At 43.1% G+C, this 15,570-nt stretch overlaps 1 protein-coding gene across 1 annotated transcript in view; it reads left to right on the top strand.

Annotated features, from left to right (window-relative positions):
• The window catches only part of trpm5 (transient receptor potential cation channel, subfamily M, member 5), a 47,248-nt gene that overhangs the window by 8,184 nt on the left and 23,494 nt on the right, over positions 1 to 15,570 (top strand). The window contains exons 5-10 of the mRNA XM_079554674.1: positions 1,788 to 1,852; positions 3,792 to 3,977; positions 11,074 to 11,173; positions 11,715 to 11,833; positions 12,772 to 13,113; positions 13,252 to 13,398. Of these exons, the coding sequence (XP_079410800.1) occupies positions 1,788 to 1,852; positions 3,792 to 3,977; positions 11,074 to 11,173; positions 11,715 to 11,833; positions 12,772 to 13,113; positions 13,252 to 13,398 (959 nt within the window). The remainder of the gene's footprint in view (positions 1 to 1,787; positions 1,853 to 3,791; positions 3,978 to 11,073; positions 11,174 to 11,714; positions 11,834 to 12,771; positions 13,114 to 13,251; positions 13,399 to 15,570) is intronic.

Genomic DNA, 15,570 nt, shown 5'->3' with positions numbered 1-15,570 from the left:
ATCAGGGGCCTCGGGCTATAGGGTCAGGGTTTAGGGATAGGAACGGGAAATGTGATGTAAGTTGTGTTTCACTCACACAGATCTCACACATATTTTAAGAAACTAGGTGTTTGCTTTCAAATGAGCTATCACAGTGGCATACAGGCTGTAAGTCCTCCAGTCAATACGCTTTGTGATTTGGATATGCATGATTGCTAACCCTGACCCTAAGGTGGCAGGTAACAGGTTAAACACCTAAGAACTGGCTCTAGAGCAGTTCGGTTTGGGGGAATTTTGAGCGGGACATAGCTGTGAAAGTGTCGTCTCCAAAGTTTCCAACCATGTGTAACACATGGAAATCTGATCATATTTGGAGAAGATGTGGCAAGTTGAATTTAGAGAGAGGAATCGGCCTCTAAACTGTTGGGCTGTTTTCACCTCTCTCGGAGTGACAATAGGGCTCATTTACATCTCATTTAGAAAAAGCTCCCTCTGTCCTGTCATGTGTGTGGTGTTTCAGATTTCACTCAAACACACATAAACTGATCCACAATAGGCAGATGTATAAAACTGCCTTTTTTGCGTGGCATTTGTCAACAACGCAAACCAAAGTAGCGAAGCGCAAAATCCACCTTAATAAAAAGTGCAGGAAGCTTTTTTTTTAACTCTGAAGCTGAAGTCTGGGGAGCAAAGCAGCGTCTCTGTCTTCATGAGGAAGCGGCGCCACATAATTCGTGATTAATAAATCCACTTCCAAACATGTTCGTTGTAACATCCACAGTTCAGCTCGTCTGCTACAATCTTTGCGACGTCTCCAACACAACCCGGCGTTTACCCAGTATGTAAATACACACAGACAAAGTCACGCCCCGACTGCACGCTCCCAAATCTCCCTAAACAAGCCGGTTTGAACCTAAAAGTTTACACTTTTAAATATACCATTACTGCAGCTTAAACATGGAGAGGCTTCTTTGTGACTTCAACTGAACGATTCTGCAAAAAAAAATCACCAATTTGAATTTTTTCTCAAGACATGGGCTGCCAACTTGTGTCCCTGGTTCTAGTGACTGGGCACTTATGTGAAAAACTATATATTTTAAAAGGAAAATTACACTTATTTGCTCAAATGTACTACTTTAAACCTGTATTAAGCCTACCATCATAAATGTTGCTTTTTATGTAATTTTAGCTGTGAAATGTTTTCAAATTCCTAAGAATAGAGTAAATTATTATTATTAAGGGGGCCGTGATGTCCCGGACTTTGGGAATGGCTGCTCTAGAGTCTATATAGGCAGTCTATATGATCTATTCCATATAGACTGTAATAGATCAGTCTATATGGAATAGACTGATCTATTCCATATAGACTGTAATAGATCAGTCTATATGGAATAGACTGATCTATTACATATACTACAGTATATGGAATGTTTTGCTGTGAATGTGTGAGTTGATTATAACAATGTTTTATTGCACTAACTGGATCACACAAATCCCAAATGACTTGTCATTTGGCAAAAAGTATCGAATTGAATTAAATTTAGCCAAATAAAAATGTTTTAGTGATACCATTTCTACTTATTACACAAAACTAGCTCGATCAAGTTAAGCTTCTCTCTTTACACACTGAAGAGATGGCAACATTTTTCCATTATTGGCTTTCCTTCACTTTTACTGGCAATTCGAGCCGGACATCTGCAACGCTCGTTTTTTTCCCCAACAGCAAGTCAAGTCACCCTACAGAATACATTTCAGAACATGCAATTACTCGATTAGAAAAGCATGAACTAATTACTTCTCTCTCGCAGGCACGGGCAGTTTTGAGATCCCTGTTCTGTGTCTCCTGGTCACTGGAGAACCCCGGATTCTAAAGGTCAGTGTTCTTTATTAATGTGGATATTAGAGATGTCATAAGCACATAATCCCCACATGACTTGAGGAAATAGCGCCGTAGCAGCCAGCAGGTCTAATTAGAGGGAGAAGAATATGTAAAACAGCAGTCAGGGACATTTCGCTTTATTAGTAATGTATCTGTGCATGAGTTGTGCTCCTACATTATGTCCTGGGGCACCTTCCTATAGCCTGCCCTGCTACATCTATTCTTTCTTGTATTGAGGCGCTCCTTCACAAAAATCCTGGGTTGAACTATCTAAGTCTTTTCCATTCTCCTCGAAGTCAATTCTGGCTGGAGTTCCTGCCTGTTTATTTGCATACTGAGAGCTTCAGCCAGAGAGATTATGGAAAACAGCAAGCATTCAAATCTATGAAAAGAGCTCTCCAACGATCCAAACAAACAAGTCACAAATGTTGCACCCCTTTGAGGTTTTGAGAACCGGGAGTGAAAGGCTCCACCGGCGCACTATATTAAAGCCATACTGTGCAACATATCACCCAATAAACAGAAAAATAATATAATGTTTGAGGATTAAATAGAGGTTTGTGAATCCAATCACTTCCAAATAACGATCAGGGAAAACTCTTGGATTGTATATGCCCCTGCTCTGACTGTAGCATTCGATCCCAACGTATGTGGACAGATAGCAAGTCGGCTTTTTAGTGTCCACTAGCCTCCTCAATGTATTTTCCCTATAGCCATTAGCATTAGCCACCAAACATCACAAATTATGAACAATTCATATGTTTTCAGCTGTTACAGTTTGAACCAATCGACCCCATTTTTGTCAAAGCCTCATTAGAAATCCTTAATGAAAGTACAGATCTTTTGAGATTTGACTTATTTAAAGGAACAGGCCCCTGTTTTTCCATTCTGAGATATGTTCTTACCTGAGCTTAGACGAGTTGATACGTATCTGTCTGGTCTTTGTGCCCGTGGAGGAGCATGGTAGATTCCAACATCACTTTGTTTGGAGCTATTGGAATATACTGGGATAGGCCAAATGCTAACAACATCTTTGGTCGTTTTGTGTGACTGAGGGCACACAGTTCTTCCATACTATGATATGTTTTTACCTGAGCTTAGACGAGTTGATCCGTACCTGTCTGGTCTTTGTGCCCGTGGAAGAGCGTGGTAGCTTCCAACTTCATCCCCCTTTGGAGCTATTGGAATATGCGAGGAGAGGCCAAATGCTAATAACATCGTTGGTCTTCGTGTGTGACTGAGCGCACGCACACAGATCAGACAGGTACGCATCACCTCGTCTAAGCTCAGGTAAGAACATATCTGAGTATGGAAAAACAGTGGCCTGTTCCTTTAAAAACTTTGCACATTATGTGAAACTTTTCAGAAGAAGATGATGTTTAGCCTTTAAGCTAAAGGCTAACGTTAATTTGACTAGCATAAGGAAATAATTGCTACAGTCTGTGTACTTTGTAAAGTTTTTTTTTAATTTTTGCTTCTTGGTATATATGGGCAGGAACTAGTCTTTACCCTATACTGGCCAACAAGGAAGTTAGCTAAAAACAGGTGATGTCAGCCTAGAGCTATTAGCTGGTTTCAAGAATCAGAAATACCTTTACTCCCCTTCTCTAGAGGTACCAGAGTAAAAATATGCTACAAGCTTGTGTGTTCACCGTCATTTGAGTTAAGATCGAGAAGAAAACGATTTGATCATAAATATCTCTGCTACATTTGGGACAAGCAAAAGCAAAAGGTAGCTGCTAAAATGCTAACATGACTAGCTCATTGTACATTGCCGGTAATTTGAGCACAGGCACAAATCAAGATGTATTATTGATTGGAGACAACATGGTTAAGCCTCTACAAAATCCAAGTAGTGTCTTGTTTTTTGGGCCAGGAAACACGACAGGTTTGGTAGTAAGAGCATAATCTCTATCCACTTGTTTGTGTGCAGAGGATGTACAAAGGCATCGGTAACTCCACCCCCTGGCTGCTCCTGGCGGGCTCGGGGGGCGTGGCCGACATCCTGGTCACGCTGATGAACCGGGGCAGCTGGGATACGGACACTGTGCTGGAGCTGCTGCTGGACACCTTCCCCCAGGCCCACCACAGCTCCGACATCAACAACTGGGTCAAACTGGTGAGGCTCGACACAATGTTCTGGGAAATCAAACAAAAGTGATACATTAAGACTAGAACTTTGTAAGTGTTTGTCAACTAAACGCTTAAGGGTCTTTTATAAGCCCAGTCAGCCGGATATGACCAATTGGTTGGAGTTAAAGGAGAAATATCATGCACAACCGACTTTGTGACCATGAAACCTTGTTCCCTCATCAAAAATACACCTGGAGAAGAGTTCCCTGGCCTTTTTCAAAGATATGTAGTCTTGGAGTGAGTGTCATCTCAGTGATTTCCCGGTTGGCGTGATTGACAGATGGCATCAACCAATTAGAGCAGAAACAGGCTGTAGGAATCCTTTTCAAAAACATCAATTCGTTTCGAATGCCGTTTCTTGCTCCGGTTTTAGGGATTTCATTTTTTACAAATGTTTTAAAACAGACAAAAGAGCAGAAGAAAACGGTGTATTGGTCGCCACGCTGCCATCTTTAAAGGGGGGGTATTATGCAAAATCGACTTTTTCAAGCTTTACATCACGTTATTATGTCATTCCCTCATTAAAAGCATGCCTGAAGTGTTGCCTTGGCACATTCAAGTATTTTTGAGTAATCTGTAAAAACTCTGATGGCCATTTTAGGGATAGGTTTGCCTGAGTCCCCCTAGGAACGCCCCCACCTCCTGGAGACGCCTCCGAGCTTTCGTCACCAGCCGAGTAACCAACCACTGCTCCTCAGCAGAACCCCCTCCCCACTGATGCCACAGACAGCGTGGGGAGGGGGCGTGTCGGAAAGGGTCAGAGGTTCTTAAAGAGACAGAGGCCTATTTCAAGACATTCGCTACAGCCATTTTGAGAGAGCAATAATTGTATACAAGGCAGTTATTCTAATTTACTGCATTTACAGACCAACAGAAGGTTTCATCATCATTGTAGTGTGCTATAGGCTGGTGCTATGATTGAAAAAAGCATAATACCCCATCTTTAATGTTAATTGGAAGAGTGCGTGGTGGTGACGAGTTACGGCTTCCATCTTATGGTGCTTGTTTGGACAGTTACGGGTAAAATCGTAAAATGATAGGCTGCGAGCATCTGCCCAGATGGTTCTTCTTTTGAACAAAAAGGAGTGTCTGGCATGCGAGGCAAGGAGAAGACTACTATTGCATCTTTGTTAATTCCTCCACATTTTAAAGTTCTTGATCCACAATGGTATCGGTTCTGAGCTAGAAGGCCAAGCTGAAGCTGCTAACCACACTGCAAATCAAAACTGAATGTCAATTTGTGTTATTCCCACAGTGGCCTGCAAGGGGAGCCCCAGGCAAAGTCTTTACCAACTCAAGTGCCTGAATTTCATTGTCACTATTTGATTCTTACAGAGACAGTATTTCAATTTATAAATGTATAAAACATCAGTGCTGTTGCACCCAAAGACATATTTTAACGTGTGCATATGCATGATATTTCCACTTTAACCGATATATCTTTCAGGGAGTTCTGGGTACTATGCTACAAAGCTGGTTGAACTTCTTCGTTAGCATGTCTTACCTGGATAGACTAACACAGTCATGGGTGTCTCTAGATAAGCGGTACTCAGCATTTCATTCGAACAATCTTTGAATATCAGTGATTATAAAAAAACAAAAAGCACAAAGGTCATGATGGATTTATGAATGATGGTTTGTATGTATGCTTGAACTAAGCAGTGCATTAAAGTGGACATGTCATGCATATGGAGCTTAAAAATAGACTTAAACACAATTACTTTGGTGCCTCATCTTTGATATTTCACATTTTACAATTTGAAGATATGACGCTGTAAGAATTAAATGGCAATAATGAAATCCGGGTGAAAGAAATGGTGAAAAGCTTGACCGAGCTCCTCCTACTGGCAGTTAAAAAATGTGATGAACACACGTCGAGCACAGAACGGCTCAGAATGTGAGCTCAGGCCTCAAAAATGTGGAGGACAGTTTTTGGGTTTGAACAATGACGCAATTGTAATCAGGAAGTACAGAGGAAGGCGCTGACACTGTAGAAGAAGAAACAGATCAATTTAACAGCTTTGTACGAGGATTACTCAAAACTCAAAACATTGTGAATGAAATGCTACTGTATTTTCCGGACTATTCGTCGCTCCAGAGTATAAGAAAGCCAAAAAACGCCTAATGAAGAAAAAAAAAAAACGGCTCAATAGGCGTACTGTTTGCTAGCATAAGACATTGATGGTTAGCTACTTGAAGCATAAAAAACAAACTAAATAAGTGTCTGGTATGTTCATTTCAGATAACTATAGCATGAAGAACATACCAAACTCTCCATCTCACTTCAAATCACTAAATCCATTGAAATCTTCATCCTCGGTGTCGCTTCTTTGATGAGGGAACAAAGTTAAAACATGGTTTAAGTTGATTTTGCCACATGCCGTATGTCCACATTTTGATGCCTGTACCATCGAGCAATAATCTACTTTTCGTTCTCATCCCAAACCTGTCTCAGCTACACGAGGTGAAAAGGTTGCAACACAATGTAGCATAAATAATGAATGAATTCTGGAGCGCGTCTCTGCTCTGCCCTCCACTCCATCCACATTATACGGGAAGTTAACCTGGTCTCTGCACTCAAGGCGTGTTACTATAGAGAGTTCCTGCACTTTAAAGTGACCCAGCTTCATAGTACCAAGGTTTACCCCGAAGTTACTTAACCTTACTGAACATTTAGTAGAGATTCATAGCATAACTGGTTAACGACAGGCAGATCTTTGGGCGTGTTTTTAATCTTTCATTTGTGCTGAGACCTGAACCTTTCCCTTGACACCAGTTTATTTTTAATACATTTTCAGCTTTGATTGAGGGGAGGCTTTTGCTCCTTCAATCAAACAAAGAGAGGCCTATTTGTGACTTATCAAAGGCGTTTCATTTTGAGCGATAAGCAGTCCAAACAGACAACAGAAGAGACAAGTTCCAAGCTCCAACCAAACTGATTGTGGATTAGGTTTAGGTTTATTAAATTGGACATAGCGGGAAAGAACAAAATGTTTAACCTGAAATGTGTCAATTACAAGAGAATAAAAACAGCAATATACAAAAAAATGAATAAAAACATCTATAAAACAGATTCGTAAAACAGTGTTAAAGCTCGAGTCATGTTTTTTTGTGTTGCTCTTCTTGGCTGTATATGGTCTTCGGTGCCTGAGCTGGTATCCAATGGTGGGGGCCTGAGTTATGAAGGCGTGCAGAGGAGAGGAACTGTCCTTCAGGATATTCTAGAGGATCTGCAGTGTGGCCATGTCCCGCCTCTCACTCAGAGATTGGATGGAGGATGGTGGGATACCAATAATCCTGCACCACCTTTTTTGCACCTGCTCCAGTTCCCCTGACAGGTTCTTAGAGAGGCCGCCCCACACAGGACTGGCATACTCCAGCACAGGTCTGATGAAAGTCAGATAGATCCTTTTGAGGACATCAGAGGGAAGTCCAGTTCGCCTGGCCACACTCCGGTAGTATATCCTGGGGCGTGGTTTAGAAAGCATGCATCGCACATGAGCATCCCAGGAGAGGTCAGATGATATCTGGACACCAAGCAGTTTGAAGGTGGTGACTCTGCTTACTGCCTGACCACCAACTTCAGGCGGGGGACGGCAGGGGATGCTAGACTCTCTCCTGGCACTGACCAGCATTAGCCTGGCATCCAGACTAATCTCTGATGTTTATTAATGAATAAACAGGAGACTAGTCTGGCGACCCGGTCGTAGAAAAGCTACTGCTTGAGGCGGGACTAATGTGGGACAACCGAAGCGCATAGCAGCCAATGAGAACATAGCAGATATGACGACAGAAACAGCGACAAGAAAGTTGTCGTCATTCGGACATTAACAATGGCGCTCCTGCCACACGGAGTTAAGTAAATGACTTCTTTCGTTTATGTCAGAAAAACTTAAGAATACAAGCATACCGGAGCATTACGTGAAGTGGTTGCTTGTGTTGAAAAACTACAAAACAAAGGCGCAACAACGTGACGCCTGTTCAGGGAGCTGCTCTGATTGGTCGGTAGGCTCCATATCGCTGCGTCACTTCCTTTGAAAGCGCAATGGAGTGTTGCCAGACCCTCTTCTGTAAAGAAGCGGAGTCTGGTTGGCGAGACTATAGCATGTCCTTAGTCTTTGTTCCATTGACTGCCAAGGAAAACTCCTGGGGGACTCATCCACAGAGTCCAGAGCCCTCTGCATCAGACCAGTCAGTGTGAGGTTGTCTGCATACTTCACTGGATGTACTGAGGAAGGAAGGCTTGCATCCAGGCTATTGATACAAATTACAAAAAGTAAAGGTGACAACAGCCGCCCCCTGGAGGACATCCGCTGGAATGACACAAGGTGATGAAAAGCAGCCCCACTGCACTGTTTTCTCTCTGTTGCTCAGGTAGCTCTTTACACTGAGCCATAGGGGGCGCCTCACCTGCATCTCTGCCAGAGCCTTCAATAGCTGATCATGTTTTCATTACACTACATTTTTTTTCCCCATCGAAGAGCCCCTTGGAACATGAACAAACCTGTGTCAGGAAAGACGAGACAGGTTCTTTGTGCATGCGTGAGGTAACCCATAAAGCGGTGCAATTAGTGTAAAATGTTGTTGACTAAATATCGAATGGAACCAAATAGCATTTTAGTTAAAAGATCGAGACGAAATACAAACGTGTTGCCAGAAGGAGCGCTGATGAGGAACGCAGCATGGGGGCTACTTCAGAGGGAGAGAGGGAGAGAGGTTTCAGCTGCAGAGGAGAAGATTGCATGTGATGATGACCCAAATTATGGGTGTGAAACAGGAAGGAAAGAGTGGAGTTATGGTGCGGCATTTGCCCAGTCTTTTTTTTTTTTTACAATTTATTCCATGCCTCACTTTGAAGCTGCTGAATGAATTACACACATTTTGAGATGTCCATGTCCTTCTTGAAAGCAAAGTTTGAAAGACATTTTCTGGATTTAGCTTGGTGAGATGTGACAAAGATCAGGTGCAACTTGTTTTAGATCGACTTGCTCAAAAAGATGGTTGGTTGTGCTGGTTTGGACATGCTTAAGTCCTCGTCTGAGGCTCAGCACACACGATTCGCTCCAAGTCTTCTCGAGACTTGACTAGTGGAAGACAGTCGTGTCTCGTATTGTGGGCGGTCACAACTGGACTCATGTTCGGATCATATAATGTGACAGAAAGACGCGACTAGACTCCAGTCCCAGGAAATCAAACATGTTTGATTTTTAACACCTGAATTTATTTCCAATTATAGAAAAAATATCCTATCAGTGTTTTTAGGTTTAGGTTCATTAAACATTGAAGGAAAGAAAGAAAAATTCAACCTGAAATGTGTCAATTATAATAGAATAAAAACAGCAAAAGAAGAAAAAAACTAAAGCTTGTGGGAAAAACGATATTTCATGTTTTTTTGTGTGTGTTGCTCTTCTTGGCTGCATATGGTCCTCGGTGTCTGAGCTGGTCTCCAATGGAGGGGGTCTGAGTTATGAAGGTGTGTAGAGGAGAGGAACTGTCCTTCAGGATATTCTGGAGGGTCTGCAGTGTGGCCATGTCCCACCTCTCACTCAGAGATTGGATGTGTTTTTGCTTTCAAGCTGATGCTAAATTCTTGCAGGAAGAGGTTTGTCGTAAATTAGCGACACTCAGCGTTAAAGGTGCGTACACACCAAACGCTTTTCAGGCGTCAAAAACGCAGCTAAAGCCCGTAGTTAGCCGCTTGTGCTTACTTGAAGTCAGACGCTTGTCACGTCAGCATGTGTCCATAGCGCTACAACAGTCATCGTCAGCCTCGAGGCCCAAACACATTCCCAGCGCAGATTCAGCCACTGAAATAAGTTTTCTTGTTGCTGCTTTTAATCCTGGATGTTTAGATAAAGAAACACTGAAGTGTGTCGTTGTTAAAGTTCCAGAGCTGCAGTAGCTCCGGTTCACAATGAAGCTAAACCTCTGACTTGTTTTCATTTTATTTATATATTTTTTTCCTTGGCCGGCATAGAATCTGCCCCGGTGGCTCAGCTACAAAGTACGTCACTGTTGGGGAAAGCTCCTGATTGGTCGACACTTGCAAATTTCTCCAAAAAGTTCAACATTTCCCAACTCTAGTGTGGGTTGCGCTGGACGCCCTGGAGGTGCGTCAAAAGCTTACCACGTGCGAAAAGCTTAAAACGCGCCGCACAGAAGGCGAGTGACTCGCCGCAGGATATTTTGATGCTCCCTGAGGCGCGTCCTCCATGTGTTTTCAATGTAAACCTGACGCTTCACCGCGTTTGGTGTGAATGCACTGTTAGGGGTTTGGACGTACAGGAGAAGTGTGGGTGATTTTACCATCCCAGAAATGGACAGAAAAGAGTGGAATACAAGAGAAAAACACCATAGCTCCCTCCCTTTTAATTTCTCTGTCACAACAGCGGCACTAACAGCCCCACGCAGACCACGCCAAACAGCACAACACTATATCACTAAAAGTTCACATGAACCACCTTTTTCAGCTAAATTTCAAACACAGAGTTTAGCGGCACTTCCTGTGTTTGGAGTTGGACTATTCAGCTACTTCTCTCGCTGTCTCCTCCGTCTCAGGGCTGATGTTCACCTCCTTTTCTTATTTAATCCGCTGGAAATTCGTCCCTCTTCTTCGTGTCACCGACTTTTATTTCCATTTGACAGAGCTAACAAGTTCAGGAAGAGAGGACACATAGACACTGCTGTTTTATAATACATCAGCATCAGCTGTAACAGGCTGGTGTAGTGTGTCCGCGCTTATGATTCTGTCGTCATGTGTGATCTCCCAGTCGTTCTATAATCGCACTGCTTTGTTGGCTTATTCAAAGTTTCCCTTGGTTTCTTATTAGCAGGGTTGGGTATCGATTTGGATTTCCCAAATCAATTGGATTCAATTTGATTTATTTTCGATTCGGTTAAGGATATCACGCAGTACCAATTTTACTTGGATATGGAAGACATTCTCAGAAGAACTAATGCTGCAAATAGTAGAAACTAACTCTAACTTGGTGCTTGAATTAAACCCGATGCAGTTACATTAATCATGTACTGAAAAAAGAAATAAATCTACATTTAAATACTGTTCTGTGTAACAAAATCAGATTCGGAAGATCCTGGACAACCAGCACCTCCTGACAGTTCATGACCCTGAGCAGGAGAGCTCTGAGCTGGACACGGTCATCCTCAAGGCCCTGGTCAAAGGTACTGCAAGAAAACTCACGTCCAACACTACTCAAGTAAAGTACCAGTCCAAAAAGAATATACTTAACCACAGTACTTTGCTAAAAGTACTTTATAGCTGACCGGCTCTGGAGAAAACCTTAATATTACTACTAACTTGTCTTGCTACTAACTTGCTTTTCTTAACCCATGCTAAAACTGAGTTCATTTTCTCCAGTTCGGCTTTACCCAAATACAAAAGCTAAAAAAAAAAGCATCAAAATAACGACGAAAACGAGGATGAAAAAGCAACAAAAGCAAAAAGAGACGGAAACACGGCAAAAATGTGACAAAAACGCGGCGACGACTTGGCAACAAAGTTTTGATCACTTTTGTATGTCTTAGCTTTCAAATGAGGCGTTACACTGTTGCTCTCCAGTCGAGAAGCTTTTAGATTTGGGTAAAGTACTGGAGAATATGCGCTCAGTTAAGGCGAGAAAATGCAAGAAGGTGACTAATGCAGTTTTGCTATAAGGCTAACGATACGTTGAGCCCTCTGACCTGCCCTTTGTCCCTGTCTCAGCCTGTAAGAGCCAGAGCCAGGAGGCCCAGGACTTCCTGGACGAGCTGAAGCTGGCTGTGGCCTGGAACAGAGTGGACATCGCCAAGAGCGACATCTTCAACGGGGACGTGGAGTGGAAGGTCAGTCGCCTTTAGCTCTTTAGCTGTGTGCACTTGTCCACCAGTTGTGTGGTTACTTATTAATCCTGTGGAAGAAAAGTAGAATTTTATAGTTGCTGCTATACTTTTGGACTGGTGTGTCAGACTGGGGATCAGTCCCAAACTTTTTCTGACACATTGGTGTTTTTTTGCACCAGATCGTTAATAAATAAATGGACAGCTCCTCTCAGCATATCACGAGTCACGGGAAGCTCATCATCGCTCTGTGGCTCAATAAATGTTATCAGCGCAGTGCGAGCAAAACAAACTTTTAGTCTATCACCCGAGGGAAGCCCATTTGTACTTTTTGTCATGGAAAATTTATAATGGAGGGAGAAACACATTGTGCAATGAGCAGGTTTTTTAGCATTGGCAAAGTGACAAGGATTCAGGTGAATTTTCCTGCTTCTGTTTATGAAGCACAGAGCAAAGAGGAGCAACACTCACCGAAGATAAAAGCAAGTGACTGACTTCAAAAATAAGCAGCTGAATTGTGTGTTGCAAATGAATATTTAAAGGTCATTGCAAAATGCAGTGCTGCACACTTTCATATTACTCCGTCTCTATGTAATCACCAAAGAGTTCCTAGTTTGATTGAAAAGTAGGAGATGAAACGTTCCCAGACCCTGGTGCTCTTGTCCGTAAGCACTTTAAAAGTTGGGCTTCAAAGCAACAACAACTGCACAAAGTCCTTGAAGTGCTACTATCCGTTTGTTAAAAAGATATTTGCCTGATCCTATTTTCCAGTTCCTTTACCCAGAACTTAAGCTCACAGATTGTGGTAGTTTTATATATAGTCTTGACATTAGAGTCTGTTGTTCCGATTCTGACAGAGCTTTTCTATATATAGTAATTCCAAATAATTTGAATCGAATATGCATGAATTCGGTTTAGTCTAAAGGATTATCTATCGTGTGCAGGCGGACGACCTGGAGGAGGTGATGATGGACGCTCTTCTCAACGACAAACCAGACTTTGTGCGTCTCTTTGTGGACAACGGCGTGAACCTGGGCGAGTTCCTGACCTACGGACGCCTGCAGGAGCTGTACTGGTCCATCCCCGAGAAGAGCCTCCTGCACAACCTGCTGCTCAAGAAGTACCAAGAGAAGCAGATCCTCCTGGGGGCGGGCCGAACCAAAGGCCCGCCGGTGCACCATCCGCCCGACCAGACCAAACCCCGCTTCACCCTGCTGGAGGTGGCCAAGGTGCTCAAAGACTTCCTCCACGAGTCCTGCAAGGGGTTCTACCAGAAGGTCCCAACGGTGAGTGACACATAGACTGTTGTGAAAGTAATTGTAGCGTTTCAGTAAAGTTCCATCGAGATTTGAACTAGGCAAGAACCAGAAAGCTTAACTGTTAATAGACATATTATCTTTGAATGTTCCTCATGCTGTGTCCAGGAGAAGCCAGTGAAGGGCAGGCTGTTCCACACTCAGAAGAACCTGATGCTGGAGCTGGAGGAGCGCTCGGAGCACCCCTGGAGAGACCTGTTCCTTTGGGCCGTCCTGCAGAACCGCCAGGACATGGCCAACTACTTCTGGGCCATGGTCAGTCCCTCTACGTCTGCGGTCACCTCCAAATGACAAGCACTATACACTTACTATACTCATCAAGCATTTAAAACTGACCTCTGTCACTGTCGACAACTGTGCAAGAAAATATTGCCATAAACAATGTTATTGGAGACCATTTCAAGCCAAAACTAGAAAATGGAAATCAGTCTCTGGCGCGGTGCCTTCGCAGTTGTCTCGTGTGAAGAAAACATATCTCCTGGGTCTGCCAGTCCCGCTTTAGTCCTTGTTAAGTCCCGGTTTTTCCTCATCTGCTGCTCCTGATGAGCCCATTGCTGCGGCGTGCATCGGCTCATTTATCTCCCATTTCGTCCGTAAAAAGATCTGTGTGTTCCGGGCGTCATTGCCACTTGCCAGATTAAAAAATTGCAAAAGAAAAACCAGCGCAGCCACAGTCTGATACAGGTCTGACACACTGCGAAAAGTAATAAACTAGATTAGTAAAAATGTCTCAGTTTGAGCATAAAAATCCACATTTGAGTTGTTTTGACTAGGTAAGACGTCATTAGTAATTTGTGATACATTATTTCACTTGTTCTGAGATGTTTCTGACTTGTTTCAATACATTTGTCCTTATTTCAAGTACGTTTCTGTGCCAATGGGGTAATAAAATTGGTCTTATCTCATTGGCAATTTTACTTTCTTATTTAAAGAGGGGGTATTATGCTTTTTTCAATCACATAGCACCAGTCTATAGCCCACTACAATGATGACCAAACCTTCTGTTGGTCTGTAAATGCAGTAAATTAAAATAACTGCCTTGTATAAAATTGCTCTCTCAAAATGGCTGTAGTGAATGTCTTGAAATAGGCCTCTGTCTCTTTAAGAACCTCTGACCCTTTCGGACACGCCCCCTCCACACGCTGTCTGTGGCATCAGTGGGGAGGGGGTTCTGCTGAGGAGCAGTGGTTGGTTACTCGGCTGGTGAGGAAAGCTTGGAGGCGTCTCCAGGAGGTGGGGGCGTTCCTCGGAGGACTCAGGCAAACCTATCCCTAAAATGGGATCAGAGTTTTTACACATTACTCAAAAATACGTGAATGTGCCAAGGCAACACTTCAGGCATGTTTTTAATGAGGGAATGACATAATAACATGATGTAAAGCATGAAAAAGTCGATTTTGCATAATACCCCCCCTTTAAAGTGAGATTTACCGTAAAACCGTCCTCAAACTAGCAAAGTAAACTTGGAAAAATTGAGGAAATGTATCTTTTTTTCCTAATCTGACCAAGACATTTAAGCCAATGCTTGATATTTACTTTTTACAGTGTACTGCTCCATTTTGTTAACAAAAGACGGAAGAGGAAGTGGAGTTTTAATCGACCAATCAGAGAAGTGTGTTTCTTGTTTCTTGTTGTTTTTCCTGTAGATGGTTTTGACGCAGCGCCCCCACAGGCGTGTATTTAAAATGATGGTTCGATTCACAAAAAAGAGTTGTGAACGCAAACCACGGCAGTTTGAGAGCTGAAACAATGTTGCAATTTTGGTCCCCGATCAAACCGAGTCCCAGGTGTGAATGCGACCTCATACTCCACAGCTGGAAGGTCCCTGCCTGGAAACCAGACTCACCGCTGTACCAGTGATCGAGTCTGGTGGTGCCGTGGCATCAACTACATTTCCACAGCGGCGCATACGCAAGCAAACAGGAAGTGGCGTAAATCAATCAGCGAAGGGCAGGCGCAGGGCTGGACTGGCCATCGGGAGAATCGGGAGTTTTCCCAGTGGGCCGACGTACTTTTGGGCCAGTTGGACCAGTCAGATCGAGATAAGGCCCGTTATACATTACACCGGCTCACAATTGGCGGGAAAAGCCATTAGAATCTCTATCATTACCTAGTTGCAATTACACAATTCCTCCAATAGAGGGATGTGACACCTTTTATACCCTTCTGGTGGTGCTTTCTTGAGTTGTGGTTCCCAGATAATCTCGTATAATGAGCAATGGGCCTCTCGGACATAACACTCATGCCCCTCACATTGCGAATATAAGAGGAAATGGTTTATTGTAACTCCCTCCAGGACCCACAGAACCTTAGACCTCTATTTTTTATACATTTTAGACAAATGTTTGCAAAGAAGTGCATGCTGGGAGTTGTCAGGTGACTCTGTCTTGCCCCTCGTAGTCAGTGTGCGCAGTTTGGAAATCATCT

Source organism: Gobius niger, assembly GCF_951799975.1.
Source record: "Gobius niger genome assembly, chromosome: 4".
NCBI lineage: Eukaryota > Metazoa > Chordata > Actinopteri > Gobiiformes > Gobiidae > Gobius > Gobius niger.
Note: the sequence above shows the minus strand (reverse complement) of the source record. Positions and strands in the feature narration are given on the sequence as shown.